Genomic DNA, 27,716 nt, shown 5'->3' with positions numbered 1-27,716 from the left:
GCGTAAAAGGAACTAATTTTATATGTCATAATAACGTCATGCTTCCGACGTGACGATACGAATATTTTGGCGATAGTTTTCTTGCTTGCGCCTTATTAAATAATTACTAAATAACTAATTGTTCAAAGACATTTTATATTATGTTGGAGTCAAAAGTAGCAGAGAATACCTTGCCGTCTTGTAGCAGACTAAAACAGTCTAGGAATTCTAGGTATGCTATTAAAAAAAGATATAATAATTAAAACAAGAGTATACTAGAAAAATATTTATTAATTACAACATGATGTTCAGTTACAACAAGAAAAACACTCGTTTTTATTTCGGTTGTATCAGTTGTTACATTGCCGCTAGATGGCGCAGTTATTTATACAAATCAAAAAAATATTTCACAAAAAAACAAACGCACACTTGTTAAAAACAGACATAATACAAGAACGTTAAAATAATCTTAACCAAGTAATTGAAAAATTTTCCAAAAAGCTATATAAAATATATTGACATGTATGCAAATCAATGCTTTTTTTAACACAAAAAGGGTGGGAAAGATGTACATAAAGTAGGTAAGCAACTGAAATTTTATTTACAAAAAAAAATATTTTATTTGTATAAAATCTTTATTTATTTATTACACTACAAATTGCGTGATTACAATAATTTTACTCAATAAATTACAAATCTCGTCACGACCGCCATTACAACAAGCGTGACGTAAGCAAATAAGCTTCTAGACGACGCAGCTGAAGTACAGGACTCCAAATGTTTGAACAAATCGTTGTAATTCCTAGCAGCTTCGTTCGCAGTGTCACTAGATGGTTCTGCGAGACCAACAGCTGTGTTCTTGAACAAGAGGTCGTTGACCCCGTCGAACGGTGAATACATTTCCATGTTGATGAGTTGTGCGGAAGTTGCCGCGTTGTAGCCGAAGTGTGCGTCTAAAGTGTCAAGGAGTGCGTTCAGGCTGTTGAGGAGAGGGTCATTTCTGGAAAAAATGTTATTTTTAGTAAAAATACCTGTTTTAATTGGTCTGCGTCAGAAAATTGTAGGTATAAAAGGTTTATTGTATACTAGCTTTCCGCTCACGGCTTCGCCTGTTTTGTTTCAAACCTAATAAATTACATATATGTATACTAAAACCTTCCTCGAGAATCACTCTATCTATTAAAAAAAAACCGCATCAAAATCCGTTGCGTAGTATAAAAGATGTAGTAACTCAGGCCCCGGAACCACAGACACAATAGAAAATCTAATAAAAACACACACTGATCGGTCACAGACACAATAGAAAATCTATTGTGTCTGGGACCGATCGGGCCGCTTGGGGCTCAATGGGTTAAGCGTGCATACTGCATAGGGACATAGGGATAGAGAAAGCGGCTTTGTTTTATACTATGTAGTGATATATCATCACGCTAAGGCCAATAGGAACGGAGCTATGCGGGTAAACAGTTAGTTTTTAAATTAAATACATTACCTCCTTGCCAAAACTTCAGAATCAACGACATAAGCCAGCAAGCAGTTCTGATCGACATTAACTCCGGTGTACGCAGCGAGAGAGTTGTTCCTGCACAGGACTCGAACTTGGTACTCCGCTAGGTTCGCGGCGTTGAGGTTAGCTGGAATGGAGATTTTTTTGCTAATGAAGTTATAAGATTAGGAATTACTACCAGATTTTTATGAGATTAAAATGTTTTGTTAAGTTTATAATTATAAAATCATTAATCGCTTATTCTTCAGAGGCTCTTATAGGGTTAGCATTAATGGGAAAATAGATCTTTATCTTAAATTATACTGTCACTATATTACGAAATAAAAAGGAATTACGTGCAAGTTTTCCCTTCTAACCAAATAATTTAGCAAAATCTTGTTATAAATATACCGTAAATTTCAAATTAAAAAAGCAGAATTTATAATGTCTTAAATTTTTTCCCTAAATAAACCAATAAAAAATGACTTACCATTAATAGTAGCTAGATTAACATACAACACAAAAACTCACAACAAACAACTACCAACAACAAACAACAAAACTCACCATTAATATTAGCCAGATCAACGAACGCCACATCGCTCTCCGGGTCAGCGAGACACGCGACGGAACCGTTGTTACCGTAGTACTTGTTGCTGTTGTCGAACGAACATTCTTGATCTGAGATGGAAAATATTTTTTTTTTATATGTTCTTGTCTACTAATAACACTTCAATAACAATCTATCAAAAAAGAGCACCGAGCACACATTTCAGAAGTGAAACTACTTTGACTCAATGATTCAAAGATACTAAAATTTTCGTCTCACTCCATGACATGAAATTGAAATTATACTCTCAACGCGCCTAAAGAAGTTTCACTTTTGACAAAAAAAGTGCGTTAAATTGAAACCATATGTTACAATTTTTCGACAGTTTGTAACATCGCGATGATATAATCCTGACGGGTTAAAATGCAATTTTAAAATAAAATGGAAATATGTTTTTAAAGTAACCTTTATTAGGCTTCTTCTACTTTAAGTGCCTTTGAGTAATCTTTGATCATAAGGGGTATTTCAAATACATAAAAGGCTGAATAGTGTTAATTTTACTGTCATAAAATAACTTTTTTCCAAAATAAAGAATTGTTGCAAGATGATAATATTATGGTTGATGGTATACAAGTCATTAAAGAAACACAAAAACATATAAAAATCAATTGTAAAATAAATTATTATTAATAAGTTACTTACTTTGTGAAAAGTTGCCAACAATAGTGATGCTTGGCTTGCACAGAGAGCACAGTGGTGTTGCGTCGAAGTTCTGAAAAAGCATTTGTAATTTAATAAAATGTGCACAACATGTCCAATATAGGTGCATTTTTTACATAACCTATAAAAGTGCATTTTTAAATATTCTCAGAACTTCTTTGGAAAAAAAGCGTCGATGTCTTTATAATTTATTGATATGCAATCTTGAGTCTGAGATTATTTCACAATTTCGGTTAAAATTGCAACGGATAATATCTTTTGTGCACCCTTAAGCTAGTGGTAACTTTTTATACAGTATACGGTGAGGAGTATATATTTTTTATTTTAAAATATTGTGTTAAGAACAATTTCAAAAAATTTTCAGCTTGATTTGAATTTTTAATTAAATCTAATTTCTCAAGAGCACATTAGTCAAGTCGAAGACTAATAAATAAATATTACACATTATCCGCATAAAAACAACAAAACTCACAATCCCCAAATAAACTCACACATCATCCATAAACACAAAAACTCACAACTCCAAACTCACACTCTTATCCATCGCATGTGACGCATCCATTGCACCAGGCGCACAGGAACTGCTGAAGAACTCTCCAACTGCTCGGCCGTAGTCACATTCAGAGGAACTGATCACTCCGCGCTCGTGAGCCGTGCGGAGGAATGATACGAATGCTGTAATTAATATTTATGTATAATTATAATAATATTCATATAGAAAGGGAACACAGGGATAAAGTAGCATAAGGGAAAAAAAGAGGATAGCTGTTATCGATATTTACATGTAGAAATTTTAGGAAATGAAATAAGTAGGAGGAAAAACAAGAGGGAAATGTAATAAAAGGGCAATCATGGTCGAAAATTGATCATTACACTCTCGTGCGCAGTGCGCAAGACTTTTACAGTATGTAGGTATAAAATTGGAAATAAGACATGGAGAAGGTATGGAAAACTCAGCAGGGAAATAAATAGATAAATGAATAGCGAATTTAAAGATAGAAACAAAGAGGGCATGCAAAGAAAGAAATGATGAATAAAGAGATGAGGCAAAAGGAAAGAACTTACAAATCCCCCCAAACTCCGGGAAGCAAGCGTTCTTTCCGCGCAGATTCTCGAATCTCGTGATATTATTGCTCTGCGCACTTGTCTCCTTGACGATAGCTGCGACACGACTGAACGCGAACGGATCGCTGCGAGAGTTTTGTACCAGCTTCACTGATGAGAGGCTGTAGTGTCTGGAAAAAGTGTGAAATTGGTAAAGTTGCATATTTAATATTTATCTCCGAATATCCGACCAAATGTTAAAGTTCCCTTAATACTTACTGTCTCGATAAATAACCATAATTAGCAGGCGTAGCGATAAAATCAGCTGTATTATCTCTGATATCAGCCAAGCACTGGAACACATTGGTCCGTTGCTGGCAGGAGAGTGCGGGTTCGATACCAAGCGTGTAAGCGGCCAGTTGCAACCAATTGCATTTGGTATGCTCTTGTGGGGAGACTGTGCACCAACGACGGGCTGGGACACAGCTTGGGGACGCGTCGATTGAGGGGAGATTGCGTACTGGAAGAGAATTTAATATTTAAATAAGAACGTGTTTGGCGAGCACACGTGTTAGAAGTGAAACTGCTTTGGCAAGATTCAAAGATACCAAAATCGCTTTACTCCATAATGCGACCTTGAAATTTTACTCTCAACAAGCCCGAAGAAGTTTCACTTCCAAATTTTGTATTTTTTTTTAAGATATGGCTGAAATAGGTAGGTATATTAAAATCGAGGCAAAATATAAAATAACTATGTATAATATCAAAAATGGACTTTGTCATAATGATGACAAAACTTGCGAGGGAGTTGAATCAATCTCTAGTGTACAACAATTTTATCATGCCTTTATTTCTAATCAAATAGCAAAAACTAGGTAGTTTTTAGCAAGTACATATTATTTATTCAATTAGACTCCTCTAGAGACTAGAAGCACTTCGAAACATCATAACATACATACATTTGTGTTTTTACCAATTACCACTGGTAACTTTTTCCACTTCAGATTTCCAAAAAAAATTATAAACTAGGTAAAACTACGATGTCTCACACACACATAGGTACACTCCAAAAGTACAAAAACTCACAATTATTGGAATAATTAGCGGGTGTAGGCAACCCATCCTCAAAGTTGACCCTCGCGTTCGCACCTCCCACTATGGCGCTGAACAACACAGATTGCCAACCATTGCCGCTCGGGCTTGCACCACCCGGCCACCAGTTGCGAAGGTTGCTTTGGATCTCTAGCGCTTTTTCACTGTATAAGAGAATAATAATAATTATGGATAATGCAATTAAGTAAAAAAAAATTGAATTAAAAATTTTTAGTAGACTAGATTATAAAATTGGTCTCATTCTATTATTACCCCTGTTGACGAAGGTTGATATAAATTTGGAATTTGGAAAAGGTTTTTTTTTCTGTTTTTCACTTCGCTCACAGCCCTACGGCACAGCGCAGGGACCCGCTATATCGGGGTGTCGCAGGGATCTCACGTGTTTTCGCGGAAGAATTCCAACCAATACCCGCGGCCCCATCAATTAAAGCGGCTCGACGGAACACAGTGGGGTTTTAGTCGGTAAGAATCCGACAAAACCCACGGCTCCTTCCCCAGGGGCCGTGGATATCTATGCAAGCTTTCCCCACTTAAAAAAAATACGTGTGGCACTCGAGGACTGCCGCGGTAAAGCTAGCATAGCATGTTAGGGTCTTAGGTTTTTTCGTTACGGAATTTCTGGATTCGGTCTCCACGCATAGGGCATGCGATAGGAGCTAAAAAAGGGATCTCACGTGTTAGCGACGAGCGCGCTCCAAGGCTGACGCACGAAGGCGCAGGGTGCGGCGGGCGCGGAGAGCGCGGTGGCCGACAGCGCGCTCAGCGTGCCGTTCGGGCATAGGACTGCGTACGATGCTGCTATGTCGGGGTTGCGGATCTGTTGTATGAGAAAATACCTATGGTTAGAGTCGAAAATAAAATAATAGTCAAGCGCGAGTCGGACTTAAGACGCTGAGGTATCCGTACAAATAAGGCAAAGATCAAATTCGGATCCGATTCCACACGAATAAAAAACAAACCACAAAAAATTGCAAAAAAAATGCAATTTTTTCCTTTTCTACTAAAAATAATAGTAAAGACTAACTTATCTTCAAAATTTTTAAAATGTTAAAATAAATATATATTGTACCCACCATTGTTATAAAAATACTACCAAAATTGAGAATTTTATTTCAAAAAATTTAATGTGCAATATGTCTAAATCAATTTATACATAAAAACCACTCACACTAAAGAACTCTCGAACATGCTGCCACGCGACATACGCGACAGACGTTCCATTGCTCCTGCGCAGACACTCCAACGCTTGTATGTGTCTGTTGTCATTGCGCACACCCGCAATGGCTACGCCCATATCGATGGAATAGCTCGCGCAACCCGACCGATCGCCGCATAGCGAACAGAGGGATTGGAAGCGGGACTCTGTGGGGAAAAAAATACATATATGTATTTAAAAAGAGTACCTACACGTGTCAGAAGTGAAACTTCTTTTGCAAGATTCAAAGATACCAAAATCGTCGCGTTACTGACGTGACGTAACTGCTATGACGCGACCTTGAAATTTTACTCTCAACGCACCTAAAGAAGTTTCAATTCACAAGAAAGAAATCTATCCTGAGACGGGCCAAAAAAATATTTTTTTTGTATTTTTTTTTTTACTTTTAGTGATTTTTTTAACTTTTTTAGTACCAACAATTTTTTTTCTATATGCTTACTCAGATCAGCATCAACAGATACATTCGCGCTCCAGGGCCCAGGCCGGCAAGCGCTACCAAAGAACTGGCTGAGCGTATCCACTTCTAGTTCTTCTGCTGTTTTTCTATTTGTGTCTGTGTTCGGGCAGCGGTCTGTGCGTGCCGCCTGTTGAAAAGTAAACATAAACCTGATGTAGTGAGTTATGAGTAAAGATATATGTTATGAGTGTATGATCCTACATAATCCTGTAATTTTAAATAAAGTCTTCAGTCTATAGACCGTTGAATACAGTCTACAGTCGGGATCAAGTGTTTCATTAAGAGCCCACCCAATGGCTAACTGCTTATCAATATCGTGTGTACTATTCAATATTAATGAAATAAAAAAATACATCAAAGTTCAGGACCAACCCAGTCATTTCATTTTACTCCAAAACACGATTACGTAAAATTTCCTCGAAAGAAAAACATTTAGCAGTTTTTTTTAATGAATAGAGTGATTCTCCAGGATTTAATTCGTAATATAGTCACAACTTTCTCACGAACTCAGTTCCTAAAACTCCAGAATACTCACAGCTCTCTCCAGACCCTTCAGAACCCTGGGAGACCACCTGAGATCCGGTTCATCCAGCCCCGGGTGGCAGTAGCTGCCCCCACGTAGACCCTCCAGACCACCTGAATGGGTCACTGGCACTATGGCCACCGCTTCGAATGCGTATGGCTCTGGAAATTGAAATCAATATATTTATAAAATTCTCATGTCACAATGTTAGCATACTCCTGCGAAACGGCTGGATCGATTCTCATAAAATTTTTCAAATCGTTCTCGAGGTTCCTGTGTGTTCCTAGCGTGTTCAAACATATCAAAATTCAAATATATTCAGCTATATAATATAAGTATCATAGATAAGTATAGTATAGGATACAAAAATTAACTAAAGAAAGTTTATATGCAACAATGGGGAACACTGTGACAGTTTCCCAAAATTATATTTTAGTGTCAGTGAAAGTGAAACTTCTTTGGCAAGATTCAAAGATAGGTACTAAAATCTTCGCGTTAGGCGATTAACACACGGCACCGCGCGCCGCGGCGGTTGGCAGTGAATCCCTACGAGGAACGGACCTTTCGACCGCGCGGTCGGGCGGTGTTTGTGTGTTTGGTATCAACGGATTTAATAGAAGCCAATGCAACTTGAGAACCGCTTCACCGCCAACCGCGGCGGTACGCGGCACCGTGTGTTAATCGCCTTACTCCATGACGTGAAGGAATTACCAGAACCTTGATATTTTACTCTTAACGCGCCTGAAGAAGTTTCACTTTAAAAACTTTATTATCGGCTTAATAAAGTTTTTTTTGTAAGTTATTTTTTTTCTGGTGTCTGCTAAAATCAGGGTTATATAAATATATGGCTCCGCTCCTGTTGGTCTTAGCGAGATGATATTATATAGCCTATATAGGCCTTATAGCCTTCCTTTATAAATGGGCTATCTATCACCGAAATTATTTTTCAAATCGGACCAGTAGTTCCTGAGATTAGCACGAACAAACAAACCCTTCAGCTTTATAATATTAGTATAGATATTGTGGTTCTTACTTACCGTTTCTAGAAACATCTCGTATAGAGGCAACCACTCTGCTGCCCTCCGGCTGCGCTTGCGACAGAAGCACCATCTCCTCTTCAGAGAACACACCGAGGTGGGCATCGCCACGCGCTATTTTTATGGCACAATCGACTCTGGATACAATAAAATTATTTTTTATTATATATGTTTTATTTCTATGAATAATTAGAATTACAGACTAATAGACTACAGGCCCATGTTGAAAAAGTTATGGGTCATTTGAACCATCAGGTGACCTATCTAAAACGATATAAGAGCATAAAATAATAAGATTCAGCACTATGCCGTGACTTGTAAGCTGTACCACCTGAGTGCAGATGAGAATTCGAAAGTACAGGTAGAGATTTATTCCCGTTGTCTCCATGACTTTTGTACGGCGTTGCGATGACACAGATGCCGTACAAAAATGGTTGTCCACAAAGTCGGGATTTATTTTTATTTTCCGACAATTGCCGGGGTCAATTTGGTGAGTTTGGTCATTTGATTTTGTACGAACGACGCGCCTCGCGGCATCAAATCCCACCTCAAAATCGATTTTTTGTTTTTTTCACTGATCATTTTAATGCTACAACAATTCAAATTACATAAAGGAGAATGGCAAACTCCCATAGGACTCTGGGCCTGATCGTTACACTGATGATTTATGGGGGATTAAATAGATAAAAATATACAGATTCTATGAATATAATAATTATAGATCTGTTCTATGGGATAGCAGAGATATTGGGGTGTAAAGTAACAAAAATAAAAGTTAGTTTGCTTGAATTAAATGAATAGCATTGCCTTTTTCTACGTCCAGGTAAGTATATTTTCTATCTACATTGTCTAGCTAATAATAGTGTAACAGTAGAACAGTCAGGTAATAGAAATATTGGATCCAAACACATATTATTCAACACACATTTTAACTTACCAAAACATCAACAATCACTAGGTAGGTACATTTCTTTATCTTTTTAAATGGATGAATCAGGATTCGCTTTCATAATAAGACTAATCAATTGAAATAATATCTTTAGAGTAAAAATAGACGATTTGCAAATTTGAATTTATCGTTACTAAAACTTCACTCGAAAGTCAAACAACAAACATAACAAATCTGAAATCACTCATCAGTCATCACTGACACAATTATGATTAATAATTTGACATTTATTAATGGCCAGCTACCTAAATAAAAATGTTATAATTATTAATGATTATGTAAAATATGTTTTTATTTTTTAGAATGACCTAAATAAATTAAGATGTATGTTAAAAAAAGTTAAGTTTTGCTTCTGATTTTTATAGCATTTGAATTCAATAAAACTAAAAATGAAAAATAAACATTCATTCGTATTAATCTATTTATTTGACTATTTTACTCCTGACAACACTGACATCTCTGCTTGATAAGACCGGTAGTGAACGAATTATCTTTTTTTTCAAAGATTTGTTTTCCCATAGAATCAGAAGTCAATATTTTACAAATAATTATTAAAATTAACATAATGAATTTTAAATATATTATGATTTCTGTAACAGTTAGGCCCAGTTTCGCCATTCTCCAAAATACCATTCTTCGTAAATTTCATTCTACCTAATGTTTCTAATATTTAAAGTTATTAATTTTTAAGTTAAGAAAACATAAAACAATACAAATCACAAATAAGAAATAATCATATCGAAACATAAAATTACCTGGATTCCACAGGCTCGCAAATCGCCTGGCTTCCATCTCTGTCCAAAGTCTGACATAATATTGGATTCGATGAAGATATACACACACGATCTGTAAAAAATTATAAATAATTATTAAAATTACGCTTAAAACTAAAACAAAATGATACAGATAGGTATCGAACATAGGAACTAGTGCACACCAAATATCACTATGACTAGAAAGTAAGTATAAAACAAAGTCGCTTTCTGTGTTAATTATATACTTAGGTAGATTTCTTTCTCCATTTCCTCCAGGAAGGTTTTAGTCCTAGATATAATTTACTAGCTTTCCGCCCGCGGCTTCGCCCGCTTTGTCTAAAACCTAATAAATTATATACTAAAACCTTCCTCTTGAATCACTCTATCTATTACAAAAAACCGCATCAAAATCCGTTGCGTAGTTTTAAAGATTTAAGCATACATAGGGACAGAAAAAGCGACTTTGTTTTATACTATGTATAGTGATAAGGTTTTAGACAAAGCGGGTGAAGCCGCGGGCGGAAAGCTGGTTGAATAATAAAGAAAAATAACAAAGTATTAATTATTATAATAATTGGAGAAAGTAAAAGAACGTTGTAAGTCATCCGCGAATTAATAACAATTTCAATAAGCCGAGTATATTATAATCTAAGATTATAATTTAAAAACTATGTAGCTCTCCGCTCGCGACTTTGCTTAAAACTTGACAAATAATACAGTAAAATCTTTCTTGAAAATAACTCTATTTATTACAAAATTGCATCAAGGTGCATCGCATATTTTTAAAAACACATATATAGGAACCGATTGGTATATGTCGGTGGTGACCACTTAACATCAGGTGGCCTACCTGCTCCTTTACTTGCTCTGACATAAAAAAAAAAAAAACAAAAAAAGACAAACAGTGAAAAGCCTCTTCGTTTTAGGTTCACTTACGAACTTAACTTTTATAGTTTCTTTGTTGTTATAAGCAAAGAAAAATTTTTTTTTTATAGTAGACTAGGATTCCGCCCGCGGCTTCGCCCGCCTTTTTCAAAGAAAAATCCGCATCCGTTCCCGTGGAATTTCCAGGGTAAAACCTATCCTATGTGTTAATCCAAGTTACCCTCTATAATATGTGTGCTGAATTTCATTGTAATCGGTTCCGTAGTATTTGTGTGAAAGAGTTCAATACAAGCTGTTATACAAGCTTCACCTATTTTTAGAATCTACATACTTTAAGGTTAGCTCGTATGAAAAAAATACATGTATAAAACAAAAAGAGTTCCGTGTACCGGAAAATTTCTGTTAAATATTGGAATTTTTTTAAGGGCCTATTTTCAATCCTCGGTTATATCTCATTCGGACGAATAGGTACTAAATAATATACAGCATGTTGTTTCATTGCTTAGAGTAGCAAGTCATATCACATACGTACAACTTTAGCATGTACTTGAATAACACACACTAGACATTATCATATCTACAGATATCAAAATATCGATTGATAAACGATTCTTGAAATGGGAAGGGCATCGATGATGTAAGAATTCCAATCGCCATTCATCATACTCTAATTTGTGAAGATAATATTTCCTGTTGGAAATACTCTAAGATCTAGAGTAGTACATTATTACAGGTCTGTGGTCGTAGAACATTTAAGACGATTTTTGGTTTAATTGTGAATAGAGAATTGTATTGTATTGTCTACATAGGGAATAAAAGCCTTATAAACATTATTTTCCTTTGATGTCTTTTAACAGAGTCATAAAACTTTTGTTACTTAAATGGCAAGGGAAAATTAACATAAAGCATACAAATATTAATAATCTACAGTCGACACCCAAATATATTTTATCAGGTCACGAGTTCCACTATCGATCGTTTGATATAATACAATTAATCGTGGAAATTTTATCAATTGTTAAATAATAAGTTATAGTAACGCCAATTATAATTAACTATCATAAAATCCATTATACATTAATAAAACATGTTTTAGTTATATAAAGAACGCCATGCATGATGTATTAGATTTATGAACCCTATAACATATTCTTGAAATTTTACTCACAGCTTTGTGCTGATACAGCGGCTATCACAGATACAAAATACAGCAACTTAAAACCCATTTTCACACAACACTACATCTATGTCTATAAAAGTCAGTCTTAAACCACGCCTGTTTTAGCACGAGCGTTTGACACGTTCGCTAATCTATAACTACTCTTATAATATTCCATAGGGGCTATGCAGTGTTTGTCATAATGATCTTATCAACGTTTCGAAATTTACTGTAAAGGTGGGTGATAAATATGTACTGATAAGCTGATAACTGATTGTGTGGACGTTTGGTGTCCTACAAGGGACGACTGTTGGACCCGGTTTATCCTCATACGCGAACGTAAAAAAATGGCACGTATACCCATATACCCTTATTAAACTGTTCGATTTTTTTTTAATTCAGCCCTAAAAATGATGTGGGATAGGAGGATGAAACATTTTCGTAGATTCAAATCCAATGTTATTGCGAATCGTTCAATGGAGGCCTCGTTAGGCTCGCACAAGGTGACGGAATTCATGTATAAATGAGAGATAAGCGCGTTCGAACACACAAACAAATAAACATACTCTTCATCTTTATAATATTAGTATAGATATTAGATTCATATTATTTAGATGCAATCTATAAATACATCATACACATCGTATTCCGTTGAAACAAGATGTGGCCCACATTCATAATTTATAAAAAATAAATATATTATAGAGTTTATAGAATACATAAAATATAGCTACTCTACTAACATATCTATATCTGAGGAGTAGGTATAAGATGAAATACTGATCATCGCCCATTTTCAACGCCTGGTCGCTCCTGCCAAGTCGGTTACAAAAAATGCACAAGTTTTTTACCCATATTTGATATCTCTACATTCATAAAAAGCTACCGTTACAGATATGGTTACAGTTAACATTGCAAGTTTTCCTTCTATGTTACGATTGATATGTAAAAAAAAAGACGGGTTGCACTCCGGGATCGCCGGCAGAAGTGAAAACTTGATTATTAACGTTAAGCATGTTTGATATTTTGGAATGGTATCCGTCTTACTTACGCTTTTTCGATCAGGTCACGTGTCCTGACGCGAGTTAAAGATTTTATACCCATTACAGAAAAAGTGCTCAACGCCGCTAAAGAAGTTTTCACTTCAAAAATCATTTTTAGTAAGATTCGCTGTAACTTTTCAAGTGTTCTTATAATATGATGTTTATTGTTAAAATCATCAAAAATTGGAATCACAAAAGTTTAAATGAATCATGCTTAGAATTATGTAATTATACTCAAAAGCGTGTACTAGATTGCTTTTTAATCAATACATACTAACTACTATGATAAATTGATAATGTTTTAAAAAACTAGGATTTATTATCCTAATTCAAGCGGAGACAAATCCAACAAACAAATAATTATTATAAAACGTTTGCCTTTAGTAAGAAATACGATAAACTAAACATGCCTAAACACATCATACTAATCTTCAAAATAATTTCTAAATATCTATTACATATAATAAATCTGTAGAAGGGTCAATTCTGTACATTGAAAATATTGAAAAAATAAATAGTAGGGGGTGTTACTGGATCGATACCAAACCCAAATATGTGATAAAAAAAATTTTTGTCTGTCTGTCTGTCTGTCTGTATGTGAAGGCATCACGTGAAAACTAACGGTTCGATTTCGATGAAACTTGGTATAATTATACCTTATTATCCTGGGCATAAAATAGAATACTTTTTATCCCGGAAAAATACGTAGCAAAAAATCTTAATTTTTCCGCGCGGACGGAGTCGCGGGCGGAAGCTAGTTAACTAAATAAATTTTATTTTATTTACAATATCACAAAACTACCAAAATAGCTAAGAATTTTGCACAAAGCTTTGTCTGTGTACAAATTATCTACTTATATGGCTTAAATGGGTTGAATTTTCCAAGAAAAATACATTTTTATAAATACTGAAATAGAACGGAACTGCACTAATCTTGCCGCTAGTCATATACATGAATACACGGAAGATAAGCTGATATGATATCAACCCTATTTTCTACTATCAGTGCTAAGTAACCACAACCGTATTTGAACAGTTTTAACTTTGCAATAATAACTTCGATCAAATAGCAACTACACATGGAATTATTTAAAAAAAATATCACCATTCCTGCTTCTAAAATGTTAAAAGTACATAGTCGCCTAGATGATATATTTATTATCTATGCTAATATTATGAATACGAATATTTTGATGTTTAAAATTTAAATGGATGGTTACTAATGTGAGTGTGAATGTTACCTACTCTACTCAGCTATTTTCACATAGAATTCTGATTATGATACTTTCGTGAATTTATTTTAACGCAAAAAATATTATTTCATGGAAAGGGAAAATAAATAAAAATCCTTAATTTGAAACGTTACTATTAATAAAGGCGCCAATAAACCGCCATGTTGTTAAAAACTATAAATGTATACCGATACCCAACATATCTTAAAATCATTGTTTTTCTGTAATATCTATAAAACTTGTATACGTAGTATATTATTATTAGTCTGTGATAAAACTACATCTTATATATAAAATTCTCGTGTCACAATGTTAGTCTGCATACTCCTCCGAAACGGGTGGACCGATTCTCATGAAATTTTCTGTGCATATCGGGTAAGTCTGAGAATCGGCCAACATCTATTTTTCATATGTACCACGGGCGAAGCCGGGGCGGGCCGCTAGTCTTATATATAAAATTCTCGTGTCACAATGTTAGTCTGCATACTCCTCCGAAACGGGTGGACCGATTCTCATGAAATTTTCTGTGCATATCGGGTAAGTCTGAGAATCGGCCAACATCTATTTTTCATGTACCACGGGCGAAGCCGGGGCGGACCGCTAGTCTTATATATAAAATTCTCGTGTCACAATGTTAGTCTGCATACTCCTCCGAAACCTGTGGACCAATTCTCATGAAATTTTCTGTGCATATCGGGTAAGTCTGAGAATCGGCCAACATCTATTTTTCATATGTACCACGGGCGAAGCCGGGGCGGACCGCTAGTAGTATCTAAAATAAGATATTAATATTTCAAGAAGTATGTACATTTTTCTACAAAGGAATATTTTGTCAAGAAATTCCACTCGAAAGAGTTTAATCATGAATCAACAACCTATCATGACGCATTTTACAACTCATTTTATTTTAAAAGTAATATATATTCGACCAATTTCATTTATCATCAAAATATCGGAAATCGATATCATATTTCCGCGTACTCTCCTTTTTTCTTAATACTTACCACGCGTCACATTTCCTTTGTGATTCAAAAATTGTATATAATCATTATTCAGGTAAAAAAATATCAAAGATATAATCGATGACGTTTTTAAAACATAAAGATTGCTTACTAGCTGTGCCCCGCGGTTTTACCGCATTGCTCCGCTCTTGTTAGTCCTAGCGTGATGATATATATAGCCACATAATATGGCCTTCTTCGATAATTGATTATCTAACACCAAAATAAATTTTCAAATCGGACCAGTAGTTCCTGAGATTAGCGCGTTCAAACAAACAAACTCTTCAGCTTTATAATATTAAGTATATTAAGTATAAATAAATAAACATTTATGAATTATAGATGCTTTCTAATATATTTTATCCTTACTTAACTGTGGCTCTACTATTTAAATAAGTATGTATTTACTAGTTCACGTTTATTAATAACGGTAAAAAGGGTCAATAATGAAGAATGAATTAAAACAAAAGAATAGAGATAAATTACATATTTACTTTTTGGTTAAAATTCCGCGTTGGAATGGCGTCGTCACCCTTAACGCGTTCGTACAGCGCCGGGAGAAGCTTCCTCCTTCGCAACTGAACCAGCTGACGTTCATTAGTCAATTCACAACAGACATTAAACACGTTAAGGGTGAGGACAACGTCGTGGCCGATGCTATGTCGCGGATCGATGCCATATCCCTAGATCAGGAATATCAACGCCTGGTACAATCACAAAAAAGTGATTCTGAGTTGGCAGACCTTCTTCAGTCTGGTTCTTCCAACCTTAAACTGCAAGAAGTGTCTGTCCCGGGCACTGATATGGCATTGGTTTGCGACATTTCCACCGGAAAAGCTCGTCCTTACGTGCCCCCTGACTTACGACGTATAATTTTCACAAAATTTCATAGTTTAAGCCATCCCAGTGGTAGAGCCACTGTCAGACTCATCACCGAGCGGTACGTCTGGCCTTCGGTTAACAAAGACTGCAAGGAGTGGGCTCGCGCTTGCGAGGCATGTCAACGTGCCAAAGTGTCGCGCCACAATTCTGCTCCACTTGGAGATTTTAATCTTCCACCTGGTCGGTTCCGCCACGTCCATATCGACATTATTGGCCCCTTAACAACATGTGACGGGTATCGATATTGTTTAACGGCAATTGATAGAGTCACCAGGTGGCCAGAGGTCTGGCCAATGCGTACCATAACGGCGGATGAGGTTGTCGAGACCTTCACAAGAGAATGGGTGTCGCGTTTTGGTGTCCCTTCCATCATCACGACGGATCAAGGAACGCAATTTGAGTCCGATCTTTTTCGTCGACTGATGCAGCGATTCGCCACAGAACGCATTAGAACAACAGCCTACCATCCATGTGCTAACGGCATGATTGAGCGAGTTCACAGGCAACTTAAGGCTTCTCTTATGTGCCACAGTGACACATGGGTCCGCTCTCTACCGTTGGTTCTTTTAGGCATGCGTGCCGCGTTTAAGGAAGATATAGGAGCCACTGCAGCCGAAATGCTGTATGGCGAACCTCTGCGTCTTCCTGGCGAGCTTCTTGTGCCAGCTGCCGATACTGCCACCATTTTTGATGCTGCTGATTTTGTTTCACAATTTAAACAAAGAATGGCCAATTTACGCCCGATCGCAGCCTCTCGTCACACGCAAACTCCTAGTTTCGTTTTCAAAGACATGAAAACAACGTCACATGTCTTTCTACGAGATGACAGCGTAAGACGCCCTTTGCAACCGCCTTACTCGGGTCCATTCCAGGTAGTTGATCGAGCCAGTGATGGCAAGACGATTACTCTGGAAATAAAGGGCAAACGCACAACCGTCAGCATCAACCGCGTGAAACCGGCATACATAGAATCTGCTCCACTGGAGCAACCTGCCGAGATACCTACGGCAAGAAATTCTCCTCAATCACCTCCGCAGCTTCCCGCGCCCATTCCATCCTCACAACCTTATGTCACAAGGTCAGGTAGACGAGTGAAATTTAAGCATCCGTAAAAATTAGTTAATTGATTTGTTTTATTGCTTAATTATTATTATTTTAATTATTTTTTTTTTTTCACCGTAGCCTATTTCTCTCCGTAGGGGCCAGGGGGGTGGTGTGGCGTTGCCACTTTTGTTATCTATGTTTTATTTGTCTGTGGCGTTCCGAAGCGGGACGCACTTGACAGAGTTTCAAACGGCTTCGACCGTTAATTTTCTTAGTTAAGACGCGATAGCCACTTCGCGGTAGATACGTAAGCTATATTCATTGTCTCAACACTTGCTTGTGATTTGTCTCCTATAACTAGACTCTTTGGTGAAACATTCGTATAGATTTAAATAATATTGTAACAGTGAAAGGTTGAATAAATGTTTAATACAATTTACTACTTTCATTCTACGTGGGTAACAAAACCCCATAAACTAAAATAAAAACAGTATGAATGTTGAACATTTCAGTTTAATAATAATTAGAGGTGATTTTAGTTTCAATTTATTTATTTTTAATCCCTATGTGGAAATACTAAAGATGGTTTCAGTGACAACAAATATAAAAGATTATTATGTGTTAGCTTTAAAAGCTTTTGTAATTTATAACATTAATTAAAATACGGTAATTAAATACATAGTTACGAATGAAATAATTATAGATATAAATTAGTTACTATCATGCAAACTAGTTAATCCATTTTACATCCAAATTACATTGGTGTTGATTTGTCACGTAAGGTTGGCTAGTAAAATAAAAATAAATGAAAATTCGTGTATTGCTTCCCATACTTTACCATAGTGCATACATTATTGTAGTTCATACTTATACAGGGTGACTGGTAATTCGACGTGATCCTTCAAAGGGGTTATACTAGAGGTCATTTGCAACAAATTAAGTCCAGTTAACCAGGGGTCAAAAATGGATGGTTATTGAGCTATGACGGTTTTTTTATTTTTTAGAAATTTTCTGCCTTTCTACCAAAAACAATTAATTATGAAAAAACTACTACACTGTTAACATTCAATTGATATTTTTTTGAAAGCCGAAGAATGAGCGATCACTTAAAAAAAAAAACTTGCCGAAAACTTGCATCACCTTAAAAAGAAAAGGGTCTTAAGTGGAATTAAACTTATTTTTTCAGTAAATTTTCCATAAGTAGTTGATTATTACTCGAAAAAAATGTAGTAAACTTGTTGTACAAATTAAAGACGTAAGTTCCTTGTTTCATAAGCTTTCTAAAAAGGCACAGAAGTTATCTACTTTTGCGTGGAAACGAAACGAAAAACAATAAACCGCGCAGGTAGCAGATTTTTTCGAAACATGTCCTACACGGTGCCGCGCTTCCCTCTCTTACTCGTGACTCGTAAGCGTAGCATGATTCGATAATTTCCGGACATCTTCGAGATAGTTCGTATACACGAGTCACGACAAGTCGTAATCACTCCCAAAGTTACCAACTAGCCAGTTAGTAGTAGTAGTAAGTATTCCTTAAATGAAAGTTACCTAATATCGTTGTTTATTGACTGAAACTACATTTAAACTTTTTTTTTAATGGCTGGTTTTGAAAATGAAGAATACGCAGATATTTTATACTGTTACGGCTTGTGTGATGGAGACGCCTCTGCAGCGCGAAGGGAATATGCAATTCGTTTCCCTTACCGCCGTTTACCAAATTGGAGCGTGTTTGGTGCAACATACCGACGTCTTCGAGAATCGGGACGTGTTCAGCGATGTCAAAGCGACGCCGGCAGACCGCGCATTTACGATCCTGCCGATGAGGATGAAATTTTGTCGCAATTAGAAGCAGATCCTACAGATTCAACGAGAGCAGTGGCGAGGCGCCTTAATTTGTCACAGTGGAAAGTGTGGTTCACTCTGCATACAGCACGACAATATCCGTTTCACTACACACCAGTACACGCCATTGAAGAGGGAGATCCGGTCCGAAGAATGGATTTTTGTCGATTTCTCATAAACTGTGACATTGAAGATCCCGAGTACTTTAAACGTATTCTTTGGACGGACGAGTCCAAATTTGACCGAGACGGGATAAGTAATTATCACAATGCACACTATTGGGCACCTAAAGGTCAAAATCCACGAAAATCAAAGGAAACTGCACATCAGATAAGATTCTCTTGGAATGTGTGGATGGGTATCGTCCACGATTGCATTGTTGGGCCATTTTTTTTCCCTGAAAACTTAAATGGGGTCACGTATGAAAACTTTTTGCGTGATGAGCTCTGGGCGCTACTGGAGGACGTACCGTTGGCGACACGATCGAGACTAATTTATCAACATGATGGCTGTCCAGCCCATTACTTTAGAGGCGTGCGACAGTGCCTGGACGAAAAGTATCCACATCGTTGGATAGGTCGTGGTGGACCAATTCCCTGGCCGGCTAGATGTCCGGACTTAACTCCATGTGACTTCTACATTTGGGGTCACATGAAACAGTTAGTTTACAATACTCCAGTGACGTCCCCTGAAGAATTAAGGGAGAGAATTTTGACGGCCGCCCAGAACATAAAAAATACAGTTTCGACGCGGGTAACCATCACTGAAGTACGCCGTAGACTGCGTGCCTGCATAAGAAATCGAGGCAGGCAATTCGAGCAGGACTTTTAATTTTTTTCTGATTTTTGTGAACATGTTTTTGTAATTAAAACCAAAATTTAAATTACGTCTTTAATCTTTTTATTGGATTTTTATTTCGATCCCATGCAAAAGTAGATAACATTTGTGCCTTTTTAGAAAGCTTATGAAACGAGGAACTTACGTCTTTAATTTGTACACCAAGTTTACTACATTTTTTTCGAGTAATAATCAACTACTTATGGAAAATTTACTAAAAAAATAAGTTTTATTCCACTTAAGACCCTTTTTTTTTAAGGTGATGCAAGTTTCGGGCAAGTTTTTTTTTTAAAAGTGATCGCTCATTCTTCGGCTTTCAAAAAAATATCAATTGAATGTTAACAGTGTAGTAGTTTTTTCATAATTAATTGTTTTTGGTAGAAAGGCAGAAAATTTCTAAAAAATAAAAAAACCGTCATAGCTCAATAACCATCCATTTTTGACCCCTGGTTAACTGGACTTAATTTGTTGCAAATGACCTCTAGTATAACCCCTTTGAAGGATCACGTCGAATTACCAGTCACCCTGTATTATATCTTTCAAAGAAGCAAAAGGCGTTTCAGCTATTTCTATTAAAAATCTGGGAGTATCGGACAGCGCTGGTCTGGTCACCAAGAGCATTTTCTATCTTAAAACTAAGTACATTTCATAAATATTCATCCGATTAAAAAAAAGATCATTTAAATGATCAAAATTATTCTTGCCTAATTATAAAATGCACCAATTTCACAAAGATAATAAAATCAAGACCACAGTATGGCAAACGATGATCAAATGTTTCAAGAACTATTGCCTCCAAACTAGTATACATGGCTTCTACCACATCGCTGGACCTCGCAGGCATTGGACTGAGCGGTTAGTGAGGTCCTACGAATATTATAAATGCGAAAGTTTGTGAGGATGGATGTGTGTGTATGTATGTATGTTTGTTACTCTGTCACGCAAATACTAACTGAACCGATTACAATGAAATTTAGCACACATATAGAGGGTAACTTGGAATAACAAATAGGATACGTTTAATCCCGAAAATCCCACGGGAACGGGAACTATGCGGGTTTTTCTTTGAAAACGCGGGGGAAGCCGCGGGAGGAAAGCTAGTCATCTAATAAGTCTCATTGTGCATATGTGCAAAAACTATGTATGTACCATTTTTTACAAATATTGTGTGGACGTAGGAGTATTTAGTGATTATACCAACTTATATGCATGTCGCCGTATGAATATAAAAGTCGTCAGATTATAATAAAATTTAAATGGCGAGATTAAAAACTATCGATAAATCGTGACCCAGTTGTGTGTATTATGATTGTTATGCCGAATATTTACCTTTCTCAAACGTCTGTCATGGGCAGATTGAACCTAATAATGAATTAATTAATTAAATACTCTTTATTGTACATACACAGTAATAAATTTGTTACATAGTTAAGATAGTAGAAGAGCTTATAATAGAGATGTACAAAGAGCGGCTTTATCGCTCGTGAGCGATTTTTTTCCAAGCAAATAACGTCACCCATTAAACACAATGCCCATTGCCCAATGCTCAATTTAATATCAAATTAAATTGTATACAGTACTATTATTCGACAGATTAAATTCGCTGGATAGATTCTAATCTAAAAGTGTAAATTACAATTTAACGGTCACATATATATTTGCCTTCTAGAATGATCTGGGTTGGGATAACAGCAGTGGCCCTGTGGGGAGCGATCAGTGTGTCAACGGGGCAGTTCCAGAGATACCGGGATAACCCCACTGTGGTGGCTTTGGATAAGGATTATAAATCTTGGAAGTTCAGTCTGCCTGGGGTTACTGCGTGTGATGAGGTAAATATATACGTATAGGTGATAGGCTCAAAGGCCTAAGTGCCATATCACACTAGCGGATTGCGAGCGGTTTCAAAGCGGAGCGGGTGCGCAACGAATACGTTGCGGGCGCGCAACGAACACGCCGCGGTTGCGCAGCGAATTCGTTGCGGACGCGTCATTTTGTATACTCTCGCACAAAAGCCAGCCCTTCCGCCTTGCCTAACTTCCATTCAATATTTCCATCGTTTCTGTAGCACTCAATTTTTTAACCGTACTGTGGAAATGCACTTACTTAACAGTTAACTAAAGATGTAATAACAACTGGAGTTGTTAAAAAAAGGTGCTATAAAATTGAATTACTAGGACTTTTAGAATGTACCATACATTCCAAAAGTATGTAACGACTGACCAGTATAATCTCTCCCATAGCAACGTATGTTATAAAGAGATTTTGTGAACCTAATTATGAGCAAAGTGATAGTGAGTTGCTGGTTGCTTGATAAAATTTTCTATTCACTGCTATTTATCTAATAATAAGATAGCCCTGTTTTAGTTAAGGAGCTTTAACATTTATTTCACTAATGAACTTTCTTAATGAGCAATTAAGTTATCTGATTGCATTTCGACCAAGATTTAATAGATAAAACAATACCCTAAACATTAACATGTTATGAAACTCGTAAAAAATAATGATCTCATAATTATTATACTATCACAAGTTATAAGTAACAACCAGCACGGATTCCATTTTGTTAATGAGTGTACATGACTGCGACGTAAACGTTGCGCATCTGCCACGCGTCCGCAACGAATTCGCTGCGCAACCGCAACGTATTCGTTGCGCACCCGCTCCGCTTTGAAACCGCTCGCAATCCGCTAGTGTGATATGTCACTAATGTATAACGTCTCAAATATAATATTCTCGCCAATCCAACACATAAAATGTTTCATACTGCAAATATACCTTGTATTTTTCTTTGAAAAACCTTATCAAAAAAAACCTTACTGAAACCTTATAACCTAATCTTGAAAATTATTGTACGCTTGAAACAAGAGCCGTCACAAGGATTCCCTTTTTGATTCAAATCGTATCGGCCGGTTTCTGAATTGATTATTTGTCGTTTAGAAGGTCTCAAACCACACTTATATGTACATTATCTTATATTTACTTATGTGACATCTATACTACTACGCTAGCTGTGCCCCGCGGTTTTACCCGCAGTGCACCGCTCCTGCTGGGCTTAGCGTGATGATATTATATAGCTTATAGCCTTCCTCGTTAAATGATGAGCTATCTAACACTGAAATAATTTTTCACAGCTAGTATTACTAATAATAAGCCAATCTCAATTCAGAAACTGGCCTTAAATATTTGTTTCAATTTTAGGATAGAGTAAGCAAAGAAAAGCTTGAAAAGGCGATACAATCTCGTTGGAATGTAAGCCCAGACGATGAAAAATACGAATACTATGCCAAGTTTGTAGATATTGTGGCAAATTCGGACTTTTTCCATCTAGAAGGATATGAGGAGTTTAAAAGTGATCCTAAACTAAATGTGGACCTTTTCGAATTGGTTGTTGAGGTATGGTAAATAAAGATGGAGATAATGTACTTTAACTATCTATTCAAAAGCTGAATAATGAAATAAATGTTTAGTAGGTACCTGATTCTTCATTTTCCTTCATAAAATTGCTCTTTACCCAGCTATGCCTAGAGTAGCGTTACATCTTTGCAGTCCAGTCTAGTCACTTGAATTTATATTTTGTAAAGGTATTGGTTGTCGAATTGCATAATTGACCCACACAAAATATATTTATACTTGTCTTAAAAGCGCAAATCCGAAATATGTTTTCTAATACAACTTTAGTCGGTCATTTTAACCAACAAATGCCAGGTGATGCCAGACCAGCACATAGTGATCTCATCGTCAGAGCCCATCTCACCAACATGGACGCCGATCATGACGGAGCACGGCGCATGCTACGTCACCAACTCCATCGCTGTGTATGATGCAGCTATCGTGTATGTACCTATCCTTATACTAATTTATTACACTATACATAGTACTAGCTGCTCGTCCCAGCTCTGCCTGGGCCGCCTAAGTGATAAAGACTACTTTTTACCGACGGAACATCTCAAGCCCATGATTTTTTTTTTATTGGCAATAGGGAAGCGCTTGACCACAATCTCGCCTGATGTTATGTTGATTAATTCATCAATAATCAAAACAACACGGGGGAACCAGTTAAAGTTTAGGTATGCATTTATTCGAAATCGATAACACCGCGACCGCAATAAAACACGATTAATTGGAAATTTCAAATATCAAGATCAATAATTCAATTCTCGTTACACAAGCAAAGTCTTCTGAAAGCGATTTACCTCAATTTTTGGACAATTTTATCAGCAGCTGGTCAGCAAGTCTTTACCAATTAGAAAAAAAAACAATTCTTGAGTTTGTAAGTGTCATTTTTCTATCCCGGGTCAATACGAGCAATGCCGGGAAAAGCGCCAAGCGATATACCAGGTATATCCGCTCTAATCAAAGGGCTGTATTACAAATTGTACATCCACTAACTACATAATTGGATATTGAGGGACGCTTGTTAAATCAATATTCAGCCTAGTCATCATTTCAATTTCGTCATTCAATGAACGCGAATATTCAATCAAATAGCCGATTCCATATTTCTGTGGCCGATTCAACCAGATGACGACGACATATTGTATAAAAATATGTCAATTTATTTTCCATAATATTTTATTTTACAGAAAGCCCCATCCGAACACGACCAAAGACATGCCATTCACTTGCCAATATTCTATGGGGTTATGTTTTATCATGTTTGTCTTGAATAGTAACGCCCACGTAAGTATTATTAAAATAATAAAAAGACCTGTGGCACTCGGGGACTGCCGCGGTAAAGCTTTTGCATGCTATGCCTTCAAGCCACACCTCCGCCCGTCGGAGTGTGGAGCGTGAGGTTTTTCGTTACTAAATTTCTGGATTCGGTCCCCGCGCTCAAGGCCCGCGATAGAAGCTATTGCAATAGCTTAAAAATTATAGGCACTAGGGCAAACACCCCTTACTATGTACAAGATCAAACACAAGCGATGATTCCTCCTCAAAATATTCATTGGGATATTAACATCTTATTTAGTGTTGAAACTTGAAAGTATTACCGTGGAAGTATTGTATAGTTGTATATGCCTCTTTGAAAACTCTGCCTAATGCACGCGTAAGCAGAGTTTTGCTTCGGACAATAATTTTTGTAAGTCTAGTTGTTTATATTAACTCATAAGTCCACTTATAATTACGTACTTAACTTTTCGATTGAAAGAGCCTTATAAAAATACCATATACATATCTACATATAATTACCATATACTTACTATAATTGTACACATAAACCAAAAATTCCAGTTCTTCGTACACTCTCCATACGACATAGCTGACACTTCGAACCCTCCATCCACAATAATACCCTTCTTGAATCGCTTCACCTATCTAACCGTTACGGAGACACGAGCAGGGCAGGGTGTGAGAGAGTTGTCTCCTCGACGTCGAGCCTGTCTGTATACTGATGAAAGCAGTGGGAATATGACGGTAAATAATTGACTGTATAAATCCGGATTTCCTTTTAACTGAAATCTTAATAATTAACTATTAACCTAATTATTATCCTCCTTATCCTTTTAACCTTTCTGAATCCTATGATTGTTTTATCCTGCTACCATATTGATACTTCTACTACCATCCTAATAGTCTCTATTACTCCTGCTTTTTCTGCTCAATATACCATAATATACTAAAAAAATAGCTATATCGCCTTCCTACCTTTCGTAATGTTCTACTAGTGCTGTCCTACTTATATATTGTATGCAGTATTCATGAACTTTAGGTATACAGCACGCACATGTGTCGCTTAGGATGCAGAAGTCGTCTCGCAGTGAAGCTATGCGGCTGTCAGCCATTTTACTATTTTTATGAAGGTAATTTTTACGAAGATGAAATATTTTTTGAAATCATTCCAGTTGTTCCTGATTAGCGTGTTCAAACAAACAAACTTTTTCAACTTTGTCATTACATAGTTTATAACAAAGTCGCTTCCCGCTCTCTGTGTGTGCTTGTTTATATATGAACACACATTCTTTAAAAATAAAGAAAAAAAATGATTGCCAGAACATTGAATATTAATTTAAGATTAAATCACGCAAACAGACAAAAACAATATGTAAAAAGCATTTGAATGCTTTAAAACAATATCAAATGAAACTTATACTACAGGTGGTAAGCCGTGCAATCCTGCAGGCATGTGGTGCCTCTCCAGATATTCAAGAGACTTGGCCAACTTCGCAGGAATGAAGTGCAAATGTAGCCCGCTGTGTTTGGACTCCTTGTTCCGTGAGAGCACCACTGAGAATAAAGTATGGTGGGTTAATATCGTTTTTAACCGACTTCAAAAAAAATTGGTTGTTTGTAAAGTAGGTTTACGATCTAGATGTTTAGATCTGCTATATATATATATATATATATATATATATATACACTAGCGGCCCGCCCCGGCTTCGCCCGTGGTACATATGAAAAATAGATGTTGGCCGATTCTCAGACTTACCCGATATGCACAGAAAATTTCATGAGAATCGGTCCACCCGTTTCGGAGGAGTATGCAGACTAACATTGTGACACGAGAATTTTATATATAAGATATATAGAAAATAGATTTGAAGTACTTAGTATTAACAAGCACTTAGTATTAAGCCCGTGTAAGCCGGTAAGTTTTACATTGGCTATTTAATAAATAGCACATCTAAATAATATGTAGTAATTAATAATATCTAATCTTTCTTATTTTTTTCCTTTGCGTTTTTGAAGTCGGTTTTTTTAACGTAAGCTGTAGGTACTTAGTTATTTTTATGTTCAAGTTTTGTTTATGAACTGTTTATGGTATCTTTTAACGTAATAACTTGATTTATTACTAACTAGCTTTCCACCCGCGGCTTCGCCCGCGCAGTCAAAGAAACACCCGCATAGTTCCCGTTCCCGTGGGATTTCCGGGATAAAACCTATCCTATGTCCCGGGGTAAAAAGTAGCCTATGTCCTTTCTCGGGTATCAAAATATCTCTATATCAAATTTCATGCAAATTGGTTCAGTAGTTAAGGCGTGATTGAGTAACAGACAGACAGACAGCTGAGTTACTTTCGCATTTATAATATTAGTACTTATGGATATTTTTCTTTCAGGGAAAAGAACTTGTTTCACGGCGCGGGCGCCATTCGTCTCACGGTATATTCGCCGCGCCTGCGTTATACAAGGGAAATCGTGTTCCATTTTGAGGATTTAGTTGGTAATAATTTCCACTAAAATAAAAAATAAATACGTGTGGCACTCGAGGACTGCCGCGGTAAAGCTATTGCATAGCATCTCACCGCTGTGCCGGTTGGAGTAGGGGTGTTAGGTTTTTTCGTTGCGGAATTTTTACATTCGGTCGCCGCCTAAGGTCGCCGCGCTCAAAGTCTGAGATAAAAGCTAGACAATAGCTTAAAAGAATCCGACTTTATTGATCATTCAAATTATATATTAACACTAAATCACGCTATTTACTAAGTAGGTATATTTATCTAGGTAGCATCTGTATGATCTATTAGACACACATAATATAAAATAGGTAGGTATACTATTTTTTGCCCGCAGCTTCGCGAGCGTCTGGATACATAGGCATACAATAAATTTAATAATTAAAATCGGTCATGTTTATGTAGTACAAAAATATCCATGCAATAATCATGACATTTCGTTAATTTTAATGTTTTAGTGTCATTTGGCGGTGCAGCTGGTCTCTTCCTCGGCGCCAGCTTCATCAGCTTTGTGGAGATCATTTACTTCCTTTTGGAGAGATTCTGCTATACATTCGCAACTACGAAGTCAGATACGATTCAGGTACGCATGACTGCAATTATTTATTAGTTCTATAAGTATTGTATAGCATTCAACTGTATAAAAAGGTTTTTTTTTTTTCAGGAATATAATAAAAAAGCGATCATTCAGTATTACGACAAGAAAACTTTTCATGAAAATCAACTTCAAGAAATAGCTCTCACTTTAAAAAGCCGAAAACATTTTAAATATTGAAAAACACGTGTGA

At 36.5% G+C, this 27,716-nt stretch overlaps 2 protein-coding genes across 4 annotated transcripts; one reads left to right on the top strand and one right to left on the bottom strand.

Annotated features, from left to right (window-relative positions):
* Window positions 1-252: 252 nt before the first annotated feature.
* Window positions 253-12,046, bottom strand: LOC149475693 (transferrin-like). Its single transcript, XM_089712793.1, has 15 exons — window positions 11,883-12,046; window positions 9,830-9,920; window positions 8,126-8,262; window positions 7,101-7,249; window positions 6,548-6,692; window positions 6,061-6,254; window positions 5,567-5,709; window positions 4,866-5,035; window positions 4,059-4,299; window positions 3,801-3,970; window positions 3,268-3,410; window positions 2,718-2,787; window positions 2,033-2,146; window positions 1,472-1,613; window positions 253-979 (listed from the first exon to the last, which is right to left on the bottom strand). Exons 1-15 carry the CDS (start codon window positions 11,938-11,940, stop codon window positions 661-663), a joined length of 2,286 nt encoding a protein of 761 aa, XP_089568919.1. The 5' UTR covers window positions 11,941-12,046; the 3' UTR covers window positions 253-660.
* Window positions 11,390-27,716, top strand: LOC149475692 (pickpocket protein 11-like). Of its 3 annotated transcripts, none has more exons than XM_089712879.1 (11): window positions 11,390-11,447; window positions 21,424-21,583; window positions 22,953-23,147; window positions 23,460-23,587; window positions 24,338-24,434; window positions 24,990-25,172; window positions 25,468-25,558; window positions 25,854-25,998; window positions 26,815-26,918; window positions 27,387-27,511; window positions 27,593-27,716. In XM_089712879.1, the coding sequence occupies exons 2-11, from the start codon at window positions 21,425-21,427 to the stop codon at window positions 27,701-27,703; spliced, it is 1,338 nt and encodes a 445-aa protein (XP_089569005.1). In that variant the 5' UTR covers window positions 11,390-11,447; window position 21,424; the 3' UTR covers window positions 27,704-27,716. The 3 variants fall into 3 exon arrangements, with proteins under 3 accessions (XP_089569005.1, XP_089569004.1, XP_089569006.1); XM_089712878.1 differs by lacking the exon at window positions 11,390-11,447 and adding an exon at window positions 20,470-20,609; XM_089712880.1 differs by lacking the exons at window positions 11,390-11,447; window positions 22,953-23,147 and adding an exon at window positions 20,494-20,609.

This window comes from Colias philodice, chromosome 29, assembly GCF_061535455.1.
Source record: "Colias philodice isolate Cphi_HAF_F1 chromosome 29, ilColPhil1 Martin Lab GWU primary, whole genome shotgun sequence".
NCBI lineage: Eukaryota > Metazoa > Arthropoda > Insecta > Lepidoptera > Pieridae > Colias > Colias philodice.
This window is presented reverse-complemented; position numbering and strand designations above follow the sequence as displayed.